The sequence below is a fragment of the Hemicordylus capensis genome, chromosome 1 (genome assembly GCF_027244095.1).
Source record: "Hemicordylus capensis ecotype Gifberg chromosome 1, rHemCap1.1.pri, whole genome shotgun sequence".
In the NCBI taxonomy this organism is placed as follows: Eukaryota; Metazoa; Chordata; class Lepidosauria; order Squamata; family Cordylidae; genus Hemicordylus; species Hemicordylus capensis.
The window spans coordinates 342,208,389-342,231,779 of NC_069657.1; the positions used below are offsets into that span (position 1 = coordinate 342,208,389).

The 23,391-nt window shown below is 45.5% G+C and overlaps 1 protein-coding gene across 4 annotated transcripts in view; it reads left to right on the forward strand.

Annotated features, from left to right (window-relative positions):
• Positions 1-918: 918 nt before the first annotated feature.
• Positions 919-23,391, forward strand: part of NKAIN2 (sodium/potassium transporting ATPase interacting 2) — an 875,273-nt gene continuing 852,800 nt past the window's right edge. The window contains exon 1 of one of the 4 annotated variants that reach the window (XM_053284541.1): positions 919-2,163. In XM_053284541.1, the coding sequence (XP_053140516.1) occupies positions 2,110-2,163 (54 nt within the window). In that variant the 5' untranslated portion in view covers positions 919-2,109. The remainder of the gene's footprint in view (positions 2,164-23,391) is intronic. The other 3 variants (XM_053284517.1, XM_053284532.1, XM_053284523.1) reach the window with 3 other exon arrangements.

Genomic DNA, 23,391 nt, shown 5'->3' on the forward strand with positions numbered 1-23,391 from the left:
CCTCCTCCTCCTGCAGCCGCAACTGGCAGGCTGGGCAAAGCAGGGTGCGGGGGCGGGCTGGGGAGCCCCGCCACACCAGAGGCGCGGCTGGCTGGCTGGCCGGGGTTGCGGATTGCCCAGCAGCAGCAGCAGCAGCAGGCCGCTGCCCGGCAGGTGCCCCCGCTGGCTGGCCTTCGGTGGGAGCCTCCGCGCGGGGGGCTCCTTCTGGAGCGGGAGGCGAAGGCGGTCCTCGCAAGGCCTGGACTGCTCCGTCCAGCAGGCGCGGCGCGGCCAGAGAGAGCGAGCTGAGTCCCACCCCGCCCCCGGAGGAGGCGGCGGCGGCGCCTGCTTGCTGCTGCTGCTGCCTCGGGGGCTGGTCGGGGCCTGCTGCTGCTGCCTGCCTGGCCCCAGCCGCGCGGGGCGGGGGGAGCCCTGGGAGGGGGGTGGCGGCAGTCCCGGGTTGGGTCCCCCGCCTCGCCCTGCCACCAGACAAAGGGCTGCTGCCTTGTCCTGCCTTCTTGGCCCCTTGCTCTCCCCCGCCAGGCAGGGGCCTGCAGGCTGACCGCTCGGGGGGGGGGGGCGGCAGGCTGGCCAGTGTGGCGCCCCCTCCATTTTGGCGCCGTAGGCAACTGCCTAGTTCGCCTTAATGGACGCGCCGGCCCTGGCTGAGCCAAAAAGAAGTTGGATATTTCTGCGGCTGATTATGGTGCTGATTCTGGAGGAAGAAGTGGAGAAAAGGCAGAAGGTAGCGGATCGGAGAACACCTCGAGCGTTTGGACCACTGTCCGGTGAACAAGTACTGTACAAGCAAATTCTCTGTCTTCTGAGCACAGCCCCTCCTTTTCCGCCGTTGCTTTTTTGATAGGAGCCCAGCAGGCGGCAGTAGAGAACTCCGCGCACACCGCCCTCTGCCTTTTCTGCGCGTTTTCCTCCAGAAGAGCCCCCACCCCCATTCCTCCAGACAGTGGGGAGAGTCAGACCGAGCAGAGCTACACCGCAGCCTCGCATGCACCAGCAAGGAGACAAGGCGGGTGGTGACCAGCGGAATAGCCAGTCTTTCCCCTTCACCAATATGCTGTCACGTTTGCGTGGGGGTACCCTCGCTCGCCCAGCGGACGGGCAAAAGAAGCCGCGGACTGTGGCCGTGACTGCCACCACCCACCTAGGCTCCCTCCACCCCAAACTCTTGTGCGAAGCCTCCATTCCAAGCCACTAGAACTGCATCCCCTTCTGGAGTTAGGTGTTTGCTTCAGCGGCGCCGGTGGAGGTGGGCTGCAGCAACGTGTGTGCTGTTTGGGGAAGAGAGCATCACGAGAGGTCGCGTGTGTGAGTGTGTCTAGGACAAGGGAGATAATCCTGAAGTCCAGAGCAGAGCCAAAGTCATAAGGGGATTGGGAGGTCCTCCCCCGCCCCCCCATCTCTTCTCTCCCCCCCCTCCCCGTTTTCCAAGCTGGGCTGGAGCAGGCAGCTAGAGCGGCGGCAGCCGTTGCCTTGCTAACATTGAGAGACAGCGCCTGTCATGCTTCTGAGCAGCAGCCAGCTCCCTTCCTCCTCCTCCTCCTTCTGTTGCTGTGCTGCATTGGGAATAATCGCCCTGCCATTGCATGGAGGATTGGAAGCTTCTGCAAAGGGGAGAACTGGACCCGCTCTGAGAAGAGGCTTTGCCACCGCTGCTGCTGCTGCTGCTGCTGTCTAAGCCAGAACAAGGAGGAGTGCTTCGGCGGGGCGGGGGCAGGCAAAAGCAGCCCAGCCTGCAAGCATGAGCTGAGCTCTCCGGCTTCTCTGCCCAAGTGGCTGGATGGCTCAAGAGCTGAGCCTAGGCGGGGGGCCGAATATCTTTGGGAACTGTAGCGGTTCCTGCTGGCTTCCGGGACCCCATTCCCGCCCGCGCTGCTGCTTCTGTAGGCGGAGGCATCTTTGAACAAGGGGAGTGAAGGCTGCAAAGGCGGTTGTTGGGGCCGCTAATGTGGTCCTAATGCCTGTCACTTCCCGGGACGCGCTGGTGGCGGCGGCGGCAGCGGCAGGCAGGAGCCCCCCGAGTCCTGCTCAGGCTTGCTTAGCCGGCATCTGATTGGATACGGTCGGGCTCTGCGTGGGACAGCAGGGCTGTGGCAAGGGCTCTCGGAAACCATGGGTTATTGCAGCGGCAGGTGCACGCTGATCTTTATCTGTGGCATGCAACTGGTAAGTGACTCGCTCCTCTCCTAATTTTCTTCTTGGATTCTGTCTCTTGTTGTGTCCCCTCTGAAAGGAAGCCCACGAAAGCTGCATGCCAGCCAGGGGCAGTGCCCAATGTTGCCTCTCTCGGCTTTACCCACCCCCCTGCAGGGTTTAAAGGAGGCACAGGCTGAAAAAAAGGAGACTGCTTGCCCACAGCCTCTTCTCCTTGCCCCCGGCACTCCCAGTCTACCCCTTGCAAGTTTTTGCCGCCACCTGTCCTGGCCTGCTTCCCTTGCCAGCTGCAAGGTTTGCTAGGGTTAGATAGGGGCTGACCCTTGGAAACCTTACAAGGGTAGTGGGACCAGGAAAGGGGACAAGACTGCTGGGAGGGATGAGAGCAGTTTCCAAATATCTGAGGGGCTGTCACATGGGAACAGCCTTGTTCTGCGTTGCTCCTTAGGATAGGACTAGAAATGGGTGCTTCACAAAGGGAGTGGGGGTGGCTGGGAGCTGTTCTTGCTAGGGTTCGTAAGGGTCAAATTGGGGGCTCTTGATCTGGAGCACAAGTGGAGCAGGCCCAGGATGTCTATCCTCCTGGTCCTACTTTCCTCGTGAGGTGCAAGGGTTAAATTGGGGGCTCCTGGCCTAGGGGAACAGGAGCACAATGGGAACTTGCTTGGCAGCCACCCGTCCTTGCCCCTCAGAAAGAGAAGTGGGGGCGAGGACTCCCAGTTCAACCTTTCCAAGAGGTGTGCACAGCTGCTTGCCTCCTGGGATTGCCTGGTCTTGGCTTGTTGAAATGATGGAGGGCAGGGATGTTGGAGCAGCAGGAAGTGATGAAAAGCAGCCCCAACTTGCCCCACCCTGTTGGAGCTCCAGCTGTGGCTCCTCCCTATTTTGCCAGCTTCTGTAAGGGTGGAAGAGAGACTGTGGGCAGTCTCCTTTTCTTGGCCTGCAGTCCTTTCAAAGCCTGCAAGGGCATGAAAGGGGCACAGATCAGGGAAAGAGTATTTTGGGGGGGGTTATGGCAGCAAAAGAAAGTCAAAAACGCAAAAGTTCTTGAACTCAGGCCTATGGTAAATGTAGTATTTGGAATCTAGACTCTTTGCAAGACCTTTATAACATGATAGCATTTACTACTGAAGTTTTATGTTTTATGTGACAAAGATAAGAACATAGGACCTTTCCTGCTGGATCAGCCCAAGATCCATCTGGTCATGTGTTTGCTTCCAGCAGGGATCAGTTGGATGCCTCTCACAAGAAAGTATAAGGGCAACCCCTGTTGTTTCTCACTGCCATCTGATATTGTAAGATTTGTGCCTGTTGGTAGCAGCAACTGAGTTCAAGGATAACTACAACAGTTTTCAGTGTTTCCTATAGGTTGATTTAAACATGTTTTGTATCAACATTGAATTGGGGTGACAGTATCAACATTGAATTGGGATGAAAATATGTAAATATATCTTTTCTTAAGCACTGTGAAAGAGTAAAGATTGTGGAGCTGAGAGTGTGAGTAGAAAAAAACAAGACTGGAGCTTAGGAAATATATTTTATCTTTATTACTTTAATTCTGTTGGGTACTAGAATAAGCCAGATGTAAATTCTGAATGGCACTGCTCTGTGGAATAAAATCTCAGATCAGTCTTATTTGAAATACATCGCAGAACACAGTGACAGGCTAGATGGTTTGATGGTTTTGCAGTGGAGGACAGGTATATTGTGTGGCAAATATGTCAAAATTATTGAAGCAAACTTCATGTACATGGACAAATTATTGTGCAATGTTTCTTTCACATTGAATAAACCTCATTGCTGTGATGTGGATCTGTTGGAGTTGGGAACTGCAACTGACTTCAGTAAAGACTTATCTTTTGTCCTTAAGTTCCCTGCTTAATTGTCACTTTTTCAAATGTTTACTCATGAGTAGCCACAGGACTACAATGAACCCCAGTGTGACTACTTTGTTTAAGATTGGACTGGGGAGGTTGTAAAAGAATGCATCTGTCATTAAAACTGTGGTATGTTTTTAAAAGTTCTACACCTAAACATGTAAAGTGTAAATAAGACAAAACAATTTGGAATAAATTATCATATGTGTCCTCATCAGAGAGTCAGGATTGGCTGCAGCTTCTTCTTGGAGGCAAGCTTGGGCTTGCTGCCACCATTCTTCTATCTATCTTCTATCTATTTCTCTTAGATGTACCTGTCACTAATCCCATGCGTTGCAGTTCTTGTGAGAGGTCGCAAGCGAGGGGAGGGAGAGAGGAAAGTGACGGTGGTGGGGAACATAAAGCCAACGGACAGGCCAGAGAACGGGCGGGTGGGTGGGGAGAGAAAGTGGTGGTGGCAGCAAGAGAAAGCGATGGTGGGGGGGGGAGAGAAGGTGGAGGTGGGGGGGAGAGAAAGCTGCGGCAGGGGGAAGAGAGAGTGGTGTAGGGAAAGAGAAAGTAGCGGCAGTGGCGCGGTGTGGGGAGAGAAAGTGGTGGGCAGCCGAAAAAAGCGGCTGGCCAGGTTGCCAGCCAGAAAGAAAAAACATTGGAGTGGAGAAGAGGAGGGGGAGGGCTTAGAATGAGGGGCCAAGAACGAGGCAGCGGGGCTGAGAATGAGGGAGAACTAGAAGCACAGTCTCTCTGCACCCGGGTCAGCTAGTAGTTATTAAGATATTCATACCTTTTCTTTCTACATTGCTAGGAATACTCATTGGCTAACCATTAAAAGCATTTCAACCTCAAAAGCATTTTAATTATAAAACAATTAAATGTACTAGCAGCAGACAAATAAGAGTTCACATAGTGGTAAGGTCAAAAGCCTGCTGAAGTATGCTTTGATCCTGTGTCAGAAGGCCATCCAGATGGATGCCAGGCAGATTTTCCGGGGTAGGGGGTAGTGCTAACCACTAGAATTACCATTAGCTGGCCTGGGATTGGAAAGCACCAGTTTTATGGGCCTGTGGGGCTTGGTGCACTTTTAAAGCAGTAGACAAGTACAATATTGTACACTATTGGCATCTGGCAGTATATGGCCTTGATGACAGGATTCTCTATGTGTCTGTTGCTTGATTTGTATGCAGGTTAGTGTCTTGGGGTGAGGGACTAGACTAGATTAGCTTTGTATTCCTCCCACTAACTGTCAGTGTTGTGGTTAATTTCTCACTCGGTTAGCTATAAAAACAAAATTGCAAAAATTACAATATGAAATATAAGATTTAAAAATTAATTTTGTTAATTAGAATATACTTCTGTTTTTCCTAGAAGTGTAACCCACTGAAATCAATGTGGGGAATTGCTGAGCTGTGGACTTTGGTTAGAGTTGTGGATTTTCCTTTTCTTTTTTAAAAAAATTGCACCACTTAGAAGCAAGGTTGGTAATTCTCAATGAATAAATGTAATTACTGTTGAGGTATCTAGCTGATAGGATGCAAGGTTTTAAAACCTGTATCCCCTTGACACCTTAGGATGTGGAACAAAGCTGGGTTCTTCAGAAAATAAAAAAATTCTCAGAGACGAACATGGGATTCCTATCCTGATTGCACATTTTCATATTAATAAATACACTGATGCTTAGTGCTCTCTTGGGTAGTATGGAAAATAGCTTTCTACAGGCTTATTCTATTTGTTTGAAACCTATATGAAAAAATAAGTAATAGGTTTATCTTGCTGATTGCTAATACCATTAATTAAATCAGTATATTCAAAAGATTTCAAAATGCCTCTTAATTTCTCAGAGCTATTAAAAAGAGATACTGTCTCCCAAGGAAGTGGTATTGGGACAGTGGAAATGTGAAATGCTATCGTTTTGCTTCTTGTCTCAAGGCTGAGACACTTTTCTCCCATCACTGCTGGACTATTTCCTCACCAGCTAGACACTATACTAGGCAGAGGCAACCTTGGTTCTCCAATTGTGGTTGAACTGCAGCCACAATTTATTGTGGTTGTGGATGATGGGGTCTGTGGTTCAACTGTAGCTGGAAAGCCAAGCTTACAGCTACTGCACTATAGTAACAGTGCAGTGCAGTGATCTACCTGAAGATGCTACGCAATCATAGCTCAAAGATGCTACAAGATCATAGCTTATAGATTGTTTTGTATGTGGCAAATTCCTTAATTAGGTTTGCTGGGCACACATTGATCTCTTCATATGGTATTGTGTCACATGTTCTGAACATGAGGTGATAGGGAAAAATGATCTCAACAGTGCTAGTGCACTAGGAGATGCAGGTAGTTTACTGAATCACCAACCTGAGATTCCTGGTTGCATTAAGAAGAAATTGTTCTCTGTCACTTCCTTACACTCTATTTTTGTGTGGGTGAGTGGGTGGGTGGGTTGTGATACATCTCTCTTATAAAGATGTAGTGCCAGATTCTCTTGATTTCCAGAGTTACCATGTAATTTGAATTACCTTCGTGGATAAAAGAAGAGGTTGTGTAAAACAATTTGAGAATTAATATAATTCTTCCTTAGTGTCAAAGAACCAAAGCCTCTGTAGCTTGCATAGTTTATCTGCTTGTGGTGCTTATTGTTCAGGACAGTTGGAGGCTTGTTACAGCTATTTTGAAAGGAATGAGCTAGAGGTTTACAAGATTTGACTCTGTTATTGCAGGGAAAACTCTGTCTGTTTGGTATATTTTTCTCTAGTGCACATATTCATGTTGTTGGTAAGTTTATTTTTGTATCTACTTTTGAATGTGATTCTGAAAGTGCTTACATAAGAATGGTCTTTCTTGAGTTAATACACTTAGGTTAACAAGATGACTTGTGATTACAGTGAATTGGGCAGATAAACAGTGATGTGCATTCTCATCTTTACTGAGAAAAATTGCTTCTAGATTACTAGGCTGAAAAATGTTTTATGATTGTTGAGACTTCCTTGTTCTACTGATCGGTGGCCAAAAACTAACTAGTGTGGTTAATAGGTCAGTGAAACTTTGTGGGTTGGTAACTTATGTGGTTAACACTTGTCATTGCTGTATAATAGGGATGTGCAAGGAACCGGTTTGGAGGCCCTTTATGGGCCTCCAAACGGTTCGAAAGACCAGCAGTTCGGCCTGTTTGAAAGTTGAGGGGGAAGTAACTTTAAGGAATGGAGAGGGTGCTCTTACCCCCTGCCGTATTTTCCCCGCCACGTTTTCCCCACCAGTGCTGTTCTCAGAAATGGACCTGCGGTGGCAGCATACCTCTTTGTTGCCCTGGTACATCGTGGACTGGGAGTGGCCACTGCATGTGCGTGCGTCCATCTCGCTCGCACGCCATGACCTGCAAATGTGCAGCGGCCACTTCCAGGCCGTGATGTACTGAGGTGGCAAGTTCTGGTGGGACTGTTTTTGAGAACAAAAATGTAGGTAGCGAAAGGTAAGAGCACCCTCCCCAGTCCTTAAAATTATCCCCCATCCACTTTCAAACCAGCAGTCGCCCGTTCCATGCGCATCCTTACTGTAGAATGATTTCAGGAACACAGTGTATTTGTTAATTGAAATCCTATTTGCTGGAGGTTTTTACGCAGAACCTGGATGGCCAACTGGGAGGAATTTTGTGCCAATTTTCTGCACGGAGCAGGGCATTTAACTACAAGACTTCAAGGTCCCTAACTCAAATAAGGCTAACAACTTGTCAATCAGCTCCTGTTGCTGTGTCTCTAGCCCCAGCTTGATATGCACGCATTATCAGTGATAGTGTTTATCTATATGTTGTGAAAATACTTGCCTACTGATTTATGTAAATCAAACTGAGAGGTACAAGAGAATACCTCATCATCATTTTTTGTTGTTGATTGACACATTGTTTATTTAAATTCACTTTGTAACCCAAATTTTAGGGATGTGCTTGTAAACACTATTTGAGCTCTGAATTGTGGCACAGCCCCCACACCTTTAACAGGGAGGAGAGCAGGCACATACCTGCTCCTCCTCCTCTGCTTGCCACCACAGGAAGTTTGGCAGTGCTACCCCCAGCTAAGATCACACACCAGCAGGACGTCTCGCAGCTTTCTTCATGTGCAGTCGGGTAGCTGACCACAGAAATGGCTGCTGTGCATGTGCAGAGGCCATGTGTGTTCCAGTGTTGCACAAGGGCAGCTGGGAGATTCCATCCCAGCACATAATCTTAACTGGGAGGGCGCTGCCCAACTTCCTGTGGTGGCGAGCAGAGAAGGAGCAGGTATGGGCCTGCTTGCCTCTCTGTTAAATGTGCGGGGACTATACCACAATTCGGAGATGGAATGGTGTTTTGAGCACATCCCTACCACATGTAGCTCTGTGTAACTTTCCATTTGTATATGTCTTCTCCAAAACTGTTTGAAATTTGTACTGTAATATATAATTTGTTTTAAGACAGAAGCCTGCAACTTTTTAATCAAACTTTATACATTGTTTTAGTTAAGTCAATTAAAGTTATAGACACCTCACTTACTTAAAATGAGTTAAAATTAATTTTGACAATTTTTGTGTGTGGTAAAAACAAAAATCAGTATTGCTTATTTTAGAGTGTTAAAGTATGTTAATATAAGTAATTGCCTCCTATGCCTACTGATAACTCTGAAGAATGCTACATTTCACTGAACTATGGTATACATCAGCACAATACTTGCATTAGACATATATATTCATTCATTATTGTAGCTGAACCTTTGTATATTTCTCATTAAAATAAAGTGTTATGCACAATGTGATGTTTGTGCAATCTTAGGAATATCTTTGGAGCAACTAATCTCCAGCAGTACTAGTATTCACATTTTACAGTATTTTAAATTGTGTATATTGCATAAATTGTAAAACAATGACACATTCACACAGAACAGAACTTTATTCTTTTCATAACAAGTATCTCTTAGAGTCCACTTGTATGAAGGGTATGACATACTCCATTTATGCTTGACAAGCTCAAAATCTTTGTTCATTTTTCTCTCTCATGAAGCAGAATGTTTACAAGTTCATAGTTTCTTTGATATGTACTTTTCAGAATGTGTGTGTCTCAGACCTCAGTTTAAACCAGCTTTAGGATGGTGATCATCATTGGCTTTTTGTAGTAGTCACTGTTTAATATGACACACACATTTATGCAATAGAGCCCAATTCACTATAGGTGTGTAAGAAAAGGCTATGGCCCTTAGTCAAATAATTTCGATCTAGTAGGTAAGGCCCAGGTGATGACCAGACAAAGTCATTTTGTGTAGAATACAATGCTAGGAAAGTTAAAGAAATGAAATTTAGGATACCTTCTAATATTGTGGGGGTAATGTCTGTGGAAACCACAATATTAGAGTGCTTGGCCTAACTAAAAAAATTGGGTTTTGGTTCCTTAGCTAAACAATCCACTTTCTTGGCGACAGTGGATGGAGCAGCCTGTGCAAGGAGAGTGGCTATTTAAACTTTAAACCTCCCCACTCATCAGCTTATCCCCGTTTTCTTGGCTGATGTGCAGGGAGATCTAAAGATGCAGCACAAGAGGTGTGACTGGATGGAGAAGTCTGCACCCTTCGTGGTGCTTCTTTAAATCTTCCCGCATGCCAGCAGAAACATGGGGAGAGTGGCTATTTAAACTGTATACCGATTCAGTTGCAGGGGTAGAATACCGTGAATAAATGAAACGCCCCGCCCCGCCCCCGTGATAACTAAATTGATATTCAGGGAGGTGGCCTGCAAATGGGCGAAACCACTATTTGAGGGCCACCCATATATATGTGATGTGATAACATTTTTTTTCATTAATGTGCTTGCAAAAGGGAAGTCAAAGAACAGTTTGAAATTGGTAGGATTTCAACTTCAAACATTATTCATTTTGTTGAATAAATACCATATATGGTAAATGTGAATAATAGTAAATTTGAATCTAAGAAAGATCTTCTGCTTCTCTTGGGGATGGAGTCATTTTGGAATTATTGAACTATTGAGTGATAAAATCTGTTGAGAACAACAGTTAAAATATTGTATTCAGAACGTCATCTTAAAAATTAAAAAACAACTTTCCTGCTGCATATTCCAGTCTAAAGGGTAGTGCATTCAACTAATTTAAATGGCAGGATTATTCATGGAAAATTTGGTAACTATAGGTAATCAGAAAGTATGCTATTAAATATTTCTTCTGAAAACTTCACATACACTGATGGGATCTGAGCTGTTGGTGATTGACCAGGAGAATGATCTTGGGGTCCTGGTGGACAGTTCATTGAAAGTGTCAACTCAGTGCGCAGCAGCTGTGAAAAAGGCCAATTATGCTAGGGATCATTGAGAAGGGGATTGAAGATAAAAATGCTAATATTATAATGCCCTTATACAAATCTATGGTGCAGCTACATCTGGAATACTGTGTACAGTTTTAGTCACCATATCTTAAGAAGGATATTGAAAGTCCGGAAAAGGTGCAAAAGAGGGCAACCAAGATTATCAGTGGCCTGGAGCACCTTCCTTATGAGGCACGGCTATAGCATCTGGGGCTCTTTAGTTTAGAAAAGAGGTGACCAAGGGGAGACATGATTGAGGTGCATAAAATTATGCATGGAATAGAGAGAGAGGGAAATTTTTCTCCCTCTCTCACAACATTAGAACCTGGGGTCATTCCGTGAAACTGAAGGTTGGGAAATTCAGGACCGACAAAAGGAAGTACTTTTTCACACAGCACATAATCTATGGAATTCTTTGCCGTGGGATGTGGTGGTGGCCACCAGCTTGGACAACTTTAAAATGGGCTTAGTCAACTCAGTGGAGGACAGGCTTATCAATGGATACTAGGCTGGTGGCTGTTATCTAAATATATAGATAAATTAATATATGTAATATATATAATTATATTTAGATAATTAATATATTGTCTAAAGTAAAAGTCTTGAGGTAATTAAATGTATGAACACTTATTTTAAAACTTTTTATCTTCCATTTTTCACCAAAGACAGCAAACAGTAAAGACAACAAACAAATCAATGGCAACTAATAAAAGCACTATAAAACAATTTCAATGTCATTTTTAAAAAGTTAGTTACACAAGAATACAATCCATAACTGGAAAACTCAGAAATTACCACCAATCACTAGCCAAGCATCAGCTTTACCCAAAGGCAGAATGAAATAGTCAGGTATTAACACAGCACTTGAAGGAACTTGGCAAAGAGGCACCTTTTAACGTGGTGATTCTCTTTAACAGGGGGAAGGTAACTGGCCCTATCCATCCCCAGTACAGTACCTCCAGTGACTGTTGCTGGTGTCTATCTTATGTTTCTTTTTAGATTGTGAGTCCTTTGGGGACAGGGATCCATCTTATATTTATTTATTGTTTCTTTGTTTAAACCGCCCTGAGCCATTTTTGGAAGGGTGGTATAGAAATTGAATTGATAATAATAATAATAATAATAATAATAATAATAATAATAATAACAACAATAATTAAAAAGGGGGGGCAACTAGCCTCTTCGGTTAGGATGTTCCACTGCAGGTGCACCAAAACAGTTCTGCTTTTAGTGGAAGCTCACTAGATGTCTAATGGCATGGGCACCCAGAGCAAACCCTCAGGTGATAACGGGAGCATACAGGAAGGCATTTAAGGGTTAGTACAGCTTTTACAGCTCAATGGTTCAAAACCATTTAAGATTTTAACGATCATATCCAGAATTTTGAATTGAGCCCAGAAACAACTTGCAACCAATGCAGTGCAGCTCTTTTGGCAATGAATGGCACTATTAATCTGCTCTAGCTTGTAAAACTATGCCAGAAATCTTAATGATGTGTTGGAAGCTTCATTGACCATTCATTCACCATTCATAGTGGAGCCATTGACCATTCATTTGAATGAGGTTGCAAACTTATGCACACTTATCTGAGGGTAAGTTGCATTTAGCATGTGGGATTTACTTTTGAGTAACATTTTTGAGTGAGTGTTGCACTGTATCAAAACATAACTGGAGCTTTTCCATATAGCTGCTTTTAGGTTTGGGGACTGGAATCAAAGTGATGAAACTGATAATGTCAAAAAAGAGACCAAGTTCATTACTTTCTGGATCAGCTCTCTATGGCTGTCCTCTTCCTAAGACTGTCCAGTGCAGCAGCAGCACTGCTGTCTGATTAAAAAGTTATAACAAAATTTGGATGAAATACTTTAGTCAAGGCTCCGACCATGAAACTAGTTCTGTGTGCCCTGTGCACAGGGCACAAACTGCATTTTCTCAAACTGCAGTACCCTATGTCCACAGTTTACTACAGTAAGGGAAATTTCAAAAAGAATTTGTGATTTAGTCTGTGGTGGTATCTGATTCTTAAAGGAGAAAAACTACCAGAAAAAGTGTAAAATTCATAGAATACCTTAGGATATGGCAAAATAATGGTTTGTATCCAAGCCCTACGTTTGTTAAAATCCTCCTCATTGTTAATCGTATCAAATCATTATTGGTACAAAAAGATGGTATAGATTCTGAATTTTGAATTGTTCATGTTAGAATTCAATCAAGAGGAACCGTCACCAAGCTCCACCATCTGCAATCTGCCTGAGAGATAGGAGTTGAACCACTGCAAAGCAGTGCCTCCTATCCCCAATTCCCTCATGCGATCCAGAAGGATACCATGGTCGATGGTATCAGACGCCACCAAGAGATCCAAAAGAACCAACAGAGTCACACTCCCTCTGTCGATTCCCTGGTAAAGGTCATCCATCAGGCTGACCAAGGCAGACTCAGCCTCATAGCCTGCTCTAAAACCAGTTTGAAATGGGTCTAGATAATTGGTTTCCTCCAAAACTGCCTGGAGCTGGTTAGCCACCACAATCACCCTGCCCAACCAAGGGAGATTGGAGACTGGCCTATAACTATCCATCACTGAGGGATCTAGGGAAGAAGTGGTCTAATCATTGCCTCCTTGAGACAAGAAGGCATCCTACCCTCCCTCAGCGATGAGTTAATGATATTAACTAAGCCATCCCCAACAATTTCCCTGCTAGATAGAAGCAGCCAAGTCAGGCAAGGATCCAGAGAGCAAGTGGTAGGCCGCACCGCCCCAAGCTGCTTGTCCACATCATCAGGCATCACAGATTGAAACTGATCCAACCTCATACTGCAAGAGGGGTTGCTGGTGTCCTTAATAGACTCTGCAGAAATAGCGGAGTTCAAGTCGGCCCGAATACAGGATATTTTGTCCACAAAGAACCCATCAAAAGCATCCCAGCAGACCAAAGTCTCTGGGGACCTATTTGAACTGGAAGGAGCCTGAATCAAACTCCTCACAACCCAGGACAGCTCTGCTGAATGTGAACCTGTAGACACAATGCGTGCAGACCAGAATTGGGTTTTTTGCCACATGCACCACTTCCATATAAATCAGGGGTGGGGAACCTTGGCCCTCCAGCTGTTTTTGAACTGCAACTCCCATCATCCTCAGCCACGGCTGGGGATGATGGGAGTTGTATTTCAAAAACAGCTGGATGGCCAAGGTTCCATACCCCTGACATAAACCTTCAAATGGGCTCTATGCTGCGTCCTGTCAATTTCAAGCCGAGTTCTCCTCCACTTGCTCTCCAGTCACCTTCCTTGCTGCTTCAGACCCTGCAACTCCTCTGTAATACCAAGGGGCCACTCTTAAGGCCGGTCAGAAGGGATGCTTAGGAGCGATCATATCTGCTGCCCTGGTGAGTTCCCTATTTCAGGTTCCCACCAGGGCATTGACAGAATCACTGGCAGGACCAACGTTAAAACCCTCCAAAACCTTTTGGAATCTCACTGAGTCCAGCAGTAGTCTCGGGTGGACCATCTTAAAAGGGCCTCCACCCCTGCAGGGCTGGATTGTGGCTGTGAAACCAAACTTGACCAGGTAGTGATCCATCCATTATCATCACTGGTCCGTTTAGTCCAGTGGATGATGATAAACCACTCTTTATTATGTGTTACAGCATAATGATTGATATATTTGAACACTGTTTTTTTAAAATTTTATTAGATTAAGTTTTGGTGCTTTAAACATTTATTTAACATGGGATACTAATTTCAAGAAGTAATAACAAAATGCCAGACTAATACAACATTGATGTAATAATACTAAATGTCATATACACAGCAAAAGCAGAATTCTGTTGGCACTAGTATATACCACTGCCAGCCGTGCCATTAGCTCTGTTCTGCATTTACTTCTAAGTAAAATGTGGATTGGATGAGCGTTGGTAGTAGCTTACTGCTCTTGAAACTGAGCATAGGAATGGCTCCTATAATTGGTTCTGAATACTCTAAAATCTGCCATATATTTTTTGACATGGCAATACTTCTATATCTTCCTATTGAAAGTGATGCAGGGAAAACAAAGTTTCCTATCTTTGTACTCCCTGAATAGTAAACATACATAGTGAATAATTCTGTTCAATGTATCATACTTATACATTTTTAATAATTTCTTGATTTCAGTTCATTCATAACTCATGAGAAATGCTTATCAGTTTATGACTCTGTGACAATTCCAGATAAAATGTGCACACATACCTTGTATCACTCAAATGTATATTCATTATTAAAGCATATTTACCTTTTCCTTGTTTTTCCTCTCTTGCATATAAAATGGGCTACAATAAAATCATTAGGGCCCTCACCTATTATTAGAGTAAGCCTTTCATGAAGAGACTGTCATAGGTTCATTCTCTAGCATCTCTGTTTTTGTTTTGTTTTTTAAAAACAAAGTGTGTGTGTAAGGGAGGATTCTGAAATATGCCCATCCTTCATCACAACTCTGGAGAACTATAACTGGAGCTGCTATAACTATCTGGTTTTGCTGGATCTCAGATTGACAAAGGCAGAACTTGGGTGCCTTCCTTGAGTTGTGGTTTAGTTTGTGAGATATTGTTGGCAAGAAATGGACAGTGGCAGCTGTGTGTAGTGTATGTGTTTCTTGGTGATTGCTGTGATGAACTCTATGTCTGGGCTTGAGACTAACTTGTGCTTTATGCATTGCTCTGGTCTGCTGCAATCTGCATTTCAAGGTGTACTCAGTCAAAATGTGGCTGAAGTTGCTCAATGAAGTTGCATTGAGCTTATGGCAATGCTTGCTGCTAAGGGTGCTGCTGTGGCAATGCCAGGGAGTAAGGAGTCATAATTGTGTGGAAGAGAGAAACTTGTACCAATGATGTTACTGCAGTGCAGGCACTGTGGCTGGCAGTGGATTCTGGGTCAGTCATTCTTTTTTGGTTGGTCCCGTCCCCCCCCTTCTGAAATGTTTGTTCTGTGTTAGGAGGGATAGATTCTATTTTGCTGTGTGCTTCTTCAGTGTTTTTCAAGGCAAGGTTACAAAATGCATTGCAAATTGCAAGGCAAAGCTTGTGTGTGCACTCTGTGAGTGCAGCTTGTTGCAGCCATAGGGAACAAGGGCGAACTTGAAACATCCCAGTGTTCCCCTTTGGTAGATCCTAGGGACACCAAAGTGGGTTGGGTGGTAGGGCATGATGTTATGAACGGTCCATAACATATCAGAACCAGAGATACCAACTCAGAAGTATGTGAAATATTGGCCTGTGTCTGATTTCATGTTATATTAAGAAATGAAATAATATCTGAACTCAGAGGTGAATCTCATGACTGCCTGGTAAATGATTTGTAGAGGCAGGGGTAATCTAGCATTGGTTATCAGCGTCTGTGGAAACTCACTGAGACACAATGGGTCAGGCTTAATTACCGGTCTCACACTGCTGAAATTAACCTGTTGTCATCTCTCTGAACTGACCAAATATCCTGAGAGATTTTTGGTAATTAAAAGACAATATTCAGAGGATAGCAGGAATAAACGACTTTTGTGATCCAGAAGACTCAAATGAACATCAAAGGATGGAACCACTATAAGAAGGAGTCTCTGGACATGGCAGTTTTGCAATCTTTTGCCTACAGCAAAAGCTGCTCATGAGGATCCCAGAGTTTGCTGCTAAGCCGCGGGGCAAAGCAGGAACTCCGCCATGGTCAGAGGCTGTCTGTGACTTCTACTGCGCAGTGAGAAAGACAAGACTCCCCAGCCATGGTGCTCCGGCTCTCAGCCTGATCTGAGCACTGCAACAACTCCAGTCTCCGCCAAAGACCTCAGCTGAAAAGATCTCCGCTCAAGTCTCTGATCCTGGTAAATATGCTGCTCATTTACAAGCCTTGGGTCCCTCCATCCTTTCCCCCTCCTTCTCCTCCCCCCCCCTTCCCCCTACTAATTCCAAAACCATGCCAGGCCTCAGCCTCTCTCAACCCCCCCCCCTTTTTCCACCTGTATCTGAATTGTATTAGGCTCTAGGAAGATTTAATTGCACACACATATGTTAGTTAGGCACACGGGTTGAATATATTGGTACGGGTTAGGATGTTCTGTTTAAATACTGTTGCTAATATTGATAGAGGGTTCTGCTTTCTGCTTTGCTAGATTAGTCTTTTATACTCAGTAAAGCCCATTGAATCCTTTTGAGTGGTTTGATCTCCTTTCTTCTATGCGTCCAGATCACACATGGTCACTAATATAAAAGAATTTGGTCCAGACCTATTTTGTATACTAGCTAATGAGCATATTTAGTGTATAAATCAAGCCTGGTCTGTAACAATGATGGGTGCTACCTACCATCAACCCACAAAAGCAAACAGTGATTTAAAAAAAAAAAAAAAGCTTTCCCTCAAACCCCCATAGGATCCTATGGGGGTTTGGGGGAAAGCTTAAATGTTTCTAGAAATCACCCACTTTTCATTTCTTTTATGGGTTTGGTAGTAGGTAGTACCCATCATGCCCTACTACCCAACCCCCTTTTAGTCTCTGGGGCCTACCAATGGGAAACAATGGGGTATTTTGAGTTTCCCCATTGTTCCCTATTGCTGAAACACTTGGAAAGATTCAAGTTCGTTCCGTCGGAACAGCCAGTTTGACCACTGTTTCGCTGAAACATTTCAGCCATCTGCATTTTGTTTTGAGCTCAAAACAAAATGGAAAATCCATTTTGTGACATTCCACCCTACTAGATGGGTCAATTATTTGATTCAGAACAAGGCAGCTTTCTGTCTTTCTACATTTCATAATTGTAGGAGAAGTTAACTCTAGACCTGCTTCTGCTCTCTTTCTCTTGAATAATACAATTATGGAACAAGAACAATAGTACAGAAGCTATTCATATTAGCACAGAAAACTGAAAAAGAGTGACAGAATGCTTCCTATAAACTTTGGTAGACCAAGTTTAAAAGTATGCTAGAATAGTTGCCTGTACAGTGTTCCATTCAAAGGATGTCTTATTTAAACTGAGTTGGCTCAGCTACATATGCAGCTTTGGCATGTCCAGGATCTGTGCATATGCAGTGCCAATGGCATACTAATGTTCATAGTGGTTGAGAGCTTGGTTTCAGCATGGAAAACTGCATAGTAGACTGTTTTTACACTCCAGGGTGCCATGGTTACAATAGGTCTTGGTTACGTTAATTTTTGTCCAAGTTTTATTACAGAAATCAACATTTCAGGCTGTGAAAAATAATGCTGTGTCTCCTGTGCCAAGAAATAAGACAGAGGAGTTGCTGATGTAAAAAGTGTGGGTGTAAAAGACTGGTGTTAAAAAAAAAAGAATAGTATTTTTAAAAGAAATCTTATATGTTCTGAATTGTCAGGCTCTTGCTGAGACAGATTTTTCATTCTTCCTTCAAATTTTGCAAAGGAGAACAAGCTTTTGTTCATGGACTAGCTGCCTCTCAACAGCTCTGTCACAATCACTCTTCCTTGGAGATTGCTAAAGAATATATAGTTATGTAAGTGCACCGATACTGGCAAACTGGCACTGACAAATCAATGCACCACCTTTTAGGCATCTGCCATATAAGGTCTGGCAAGGACCCTCCTACTGTGTACTTTTAGCCAGCTGTAACCTGGAGATGATACAGGCTTCTTCTATGAATTTATATTAAATTGCTTTAAATAATATTACCTTCCCTTTAATTTTCTTCTTACTTCTCATTGCTATTTGCCTTGTGCAGTATTTAGATAATAAGCTTCCTTTGGGATATATATTATTGAATATTGTAAAACACTGTAATAATCCTCATCAAAATTAAATGTGAAAGTACTTACAGTAACTCAGGAGACAGGAACTAAAGCCAACACATTGGACACAATGTTCTTCTAGAGCAGCTTTGTAGAAAAGGTTTCAGTTTCATTATGTAATTGCCATTTCATATGTTTATCCACATATGGGAAGGATGATGCCATGATTCAACCCAGCCCTTTCGTGGCCTCCTCAGGTAGTTGCTACAGAAGGCTAATGGTAGCTTAATAAAGTCACATCCCAAAGCTCATTTTGCAGCAAACTCAGAAGCACAATGGTTGTAGAAAGAAGCCAATGTAAAACACTGAGAGATTCATGCAGCATCCCTGTTAATCCAGTTGGCATTGCCAGTCATGACTCTACTTATTGATTGTTAGCACCCTCAGAAGGTATTGATGCCACTCAGTTTGGCATCTTGGGCAGCATGAAAGAAGCACAACTAGGCAGCACATTCTGCTGTGCAAACCAGCATGTCACAGCATGATAGAGTAGCAGCTGTTACCCGTAGAGCTAGTAGTGTGGTGTAGTGTTTAGAATATTGCACTAGGAGCAGGAAGAGAAGACCCAGGTTCAAATTTTCAGGCTTTTTTCCAGTGGTAGGAGATCTTCAGGAAGGGTTACGAACTGTGCATTCCCGAGACAGAACTGGAGCATGTGACTTCTTTGTAGGCATCGATAGCTCCCCAGTTCCAGTTCTGTCTCGCTTGGGACTAGACCTTAGGAGAGAAAGCTCCAGCTTTTTACAGGATTCTGGTCTGTCTTTTGCTCGTTTATCCTTTCCATTTCGCTTTCACCTCCCTCCCACTTCTTAGTTTTGTGCAAGGGCGGGAGGAGAGCCCGCGCTCTATTCGGCTATATTAAAACTGTTGCAAATTGCCTTTCTTAATTTTCAATTTGGATTCATTGGCTTTTCTCTATAGATTTAGCTTTTTTGTTTGTTTTCGCCACTTTTTCGGAGTCCAATAGACATTTCACATGCCGCAGAGCTCTTACAGGGCTCCATGTCGGAGGCTTCCCAGTTGCCGCAGGACCTGGGCAACGCGTGGGGAAGTAACTCCGCAGCAGCAGTTAACAGTGAGGCGGCCCCGCCGTGCTTGCCTTTACTTATCGCCATGCCGGTGGCGCAGGCAATGGAGCCTTTGACTTCAGGGCAGTTAACTCAGAAAGCCCTTAAGAAGTTGAAGCATATTGGGGAGCAGGGGAGCAAAAGGAAGAAAAAAACGCAAGGAATCTTTAGTCAGAACGGAGGGTCACAAGCGCCTGAGTGAGCGCTTGCTGATTCAGGCGGTCTGCCGCCGCTCGAAATCAAAGGCGGCTGGCAATGGAGCTAAGCACAAAGAAGCTCACTTGAAGCGCTCTCAGACAGAAAAGGGCGGCTGGTGACCGGTGGGCAATCTACCAGCGTCTGACCCAATAATCACGGTGAACTCACTTGCAGAACCGGCAAAGTCCCCCTCCCCGCCGTTACCAGTGGACCCTGCAGGTTTTCCGGACCCGGTGTCTCCTGCAGTAAGTAAAGATCCGTTTTCCCCCAGAGCAACACAGTGGCTGAGGAGTTTTTTAGGCGGGAAATTGCAACAGAACCCTATGCTTTGCAGCCCTTTGCAATCGCACTGCCCCCTGTAGGGCCACGTTCAGTAGAAACGCTGCAATCTCAGTCAATAATAGACAAAGGCCCTGTTTCTTTGCAAGAAGCCCCAAATCCATTACTAGAAAGGGGCCCAACCCGGAAACAGAGGGCTAATAGGCGGGGTTCAGACAGGTTATCATCATCCTCCCCGGATTCAAGTCCAAGGTGTAGGGCCATTCCCATATCAGAGAGGGGATTGTTTATGCCCAGAGTTTTTTACCATAAGCGCTCCTCTAAGCGCAGACGTTCTCACTCCTCTTCATCATCTTCTGACGAGGGGCAGAGACACAATCATCCGCGACAGCCTATTCCTCAGGCCCCACGTCAACCCACCCCACTTCCCTCCCTCCCTCCAATTCCCCCCCCACCTCCATCAAGGCCTGACAGGCCTTCATCTCCAGAGGGGAGAACTCCACATTCACCCACTAGGGACCCCCTAGACCACTCTGACTTGGAAAAAGAGGATGGGGAACTGTCAGATGAAGAGGCAGCGCCTCCTATCCCTAACTCTGCCAGACTTTTCTCTCCTACAGACTTCGATATTCTACTTTCCAAGGCCAAGCGCACTATTAATGACATTGCCCCACCAGAACAGGAGGGTACCACGTTAGGTCTTGACCAGCAGGTTTTTCCCGCTTCCGACCCTGTCAATCCTATAGTTCCTTTTCCACCATTATTTCAGAAAGTGATGTGCGCTGAGTGGCAGCGGCCAACCACTTCTAAGCCAATAGGGAACATCCCTAAGAGGCATTATGTGCTTCCAGGGAAGGTTAGCAAAATTGTTGCCACGCCTATGGTGGATCCACTGGTACCCCAGCTGGTCTCTGGCGCCATGGTGCATGCTGAGGGACACGAGCAGCTCAAATTGCAGGAGGATCGCCATCGCCTACTACCAATTCCATCTTTGCCAGGGCTTCGCTGCTTTAGGCTAAGGAACTGGTCAAGATGGTCCCAACAGACCTACCCAAACTTCATCAGGTTATTAATAAGATTGCCAAGGCAGCGGCCCTAATGGCCAATTGTAGCTTAGATAATATACAATTCTCATCTAGGGCCTTGGGGGTGGGAGTGGCGATTCGTAGGTCACTCTGGCTAAAATCATGGAATGTAGACTATATGTCGAAACTGGCATTAATGTCTGCATCTTTCAAGGGGGAGGATCTCTTTGACCCAGTGCTAGAACCAATACTGACGGAAACCTGGGACAAGAGAAAGGTGATGCCTTCCTCCCGCAGGGCATTCCGGGGTTCCTTTCGTGATTCCTTACGCCCTTTTCATCCCTTTAGACAAGCATTCCAACAACATTACCCATCGTCGTTTAACCAAAGTTTCTCATCGAGAGATTCCCATTCCCCCTATCGCGGTGCAAACAGAGCTCAATGGCGTCAGCGCTTCAGGGGCAACAGAGGATTCTCCAACAAGCCCTTTACCTCATTCTACAATCAAAAGAGACAGTGATGCCACTCCAGTAGGCGGAAGGCTGGCAGAGTTTTATAACACTTGGATGTCCACAACATCGGACACATGGGTCTTAGACTTAGTTACCAGAGGCTACAAAATCGAGCTCTCCACGCTTTCCCATCATCGATTCATCCCCACCCCAAAGTCTTCCAATCCGGAAAAACATCTCAGGATGCTTCAAGCAGTTCGTCATTTACTCCAGATGAGGGCAATAGAACAGATTCCTTCTTCCCAGCTTTTTCAAGGTACCTACTCGATCCTGTTGCTCGTTCTGAAGAAAGATGGTTCGTGGTGGGCTGTCCTCGACCTGAAAGCGTTCAATCGCGTCGTACAAAAAAGAAAATTCAGGATGGAGTCCTTGCACACCATAAAAGAAACCGTTCAACCAGGGGACTTCTTAGCCTCAAAAGACCTATCAGAGGCCTACTTGCACATCCCCATCAGGGAAGAATCCCGCAAGTATCTCAGATTCTCATACAACGGAAGTCACTTTCAATATTGTGCACTCCCCTTCGGGCTCTCATCCGCCCCAAGAGTCTTCACCAAAGTGATGATAGCGCTCATTTCACATCTTTGTCTACAGGGGGCGCACATTCACCCGTATCTCGACGATCTTCTTGTAAGAGCCTGGTCGAAGGAACAGGCCATCAAAGACGTGCTCACCACACTAGTGACCCTAGAAAACCATGGGTTTGTGGTCAACTGTTCAAAAAGCCACTTAGAACCTTCTCAAAGGTTAGTCCACCTAAAAGCACACTTTTACATGGCATGGGGGATAGTCCGTCTCCCACGGGAGCGCAGAGAAAAGATCACGCAACAGATACGACCACTACTGTCCAAGACCTCAGAGGACTTAATGCACCTATCGAAGTTAGGCTCAATGATAGCTGCCCTGCCTTGCACCCCGTGGGCCAGGTGGCACTCTCACCCATTACAATGGCTCCTCCTACCATGGCAAAACAAGATCATGGCAAACTCCAAGATCCCCATTCACATTCCTCAGAGAGTCCGAGAGTCTTTACTATGGTGGCTGTCCCCAGCATTCCTACAGGCACACCTGTTAGAGGAACCCAATCAATTCGTGATGACGACGGACGCCAGTCTGTCGGGATGGGGGGCCCACTGAAGGAGTCAATTCGCTCAAGGGGTTTGGTCAAAGGAAGAGTCAAGGCGCTCAATCAATTGGCTAGAGCTTAGAGCTGTCAGACTGGCACTTCTCAAGTTTCTGAGCCTGGTCAGTCAACAACACGTTCTTATTCGGACGGACAACGTGTCAGTGAAGGCACACATCAACAAACAAGGGGGAACCAGATCCACGATGCTGATGAGAGAATCCGATCTACTCTTCGATTGGGCGGAAACCATTCTGCACTCCATTGCCGCAGAGCACCTCAAAGGGGAAGACAACGACGTTGAGGATTGGTTGAGCAGGACTTCTATCGACCCAGGGGAATGGTCCCTACACCCGGGCATATTTTCCCAGATAGCCCAACACATGGGTTCCCCCCAGGTGGATCTATTCGCATCAGAGCGGAACCACCAGCTCCCTCGCTTCTTTGCCAGATACCACTCTCCGTTGGCAGAGGCAACGGACGCGCTACACTCGCCTTGGCCGAAAGAGCTCCTCTATGCCTTCCCTCCAATACCAATCATTATGAAGGTCATCATGAAAGCCATACAGGAACGGGCGGAGATCATCATCATCGCTCCCCATTGGCCCCACAGGCCATGGTTCTCCACTCTCGTAGAATTAGCAAGCAAGGACCCTTGGATCCTCCCAGCACAACGGTACCTGTTACGTCAAGGGCCACTCCTCCATCCAGACCCACAGTGGCTACAACTTGCCGCCTGGAGGTTGAACGCAAGAAATTAGCAGTACAGGGTTATCCCACGTCAGTACAGCAAACTATTCTTGCTTCCAGACGAGAGTCCACTCATCAAATATATCAGGCTACGTGGGCCGCCTTCCACGGTTGGGCCAGAAAATCTGGGATAGATCCCCTATCAACAGGGGTACCACAGGTGTTGGCTTTTCTCCAGTCTGGTCTAGAGCTGCATCTCCGACCCGTGACTCTCTGCAGACAGGTATCGACCCTAGCTTCGGTTCTGGACCTATCCACTGCCAACCAACTTAGCATTCACCCACATATTTCTAGATTCCTCCGTGGAGC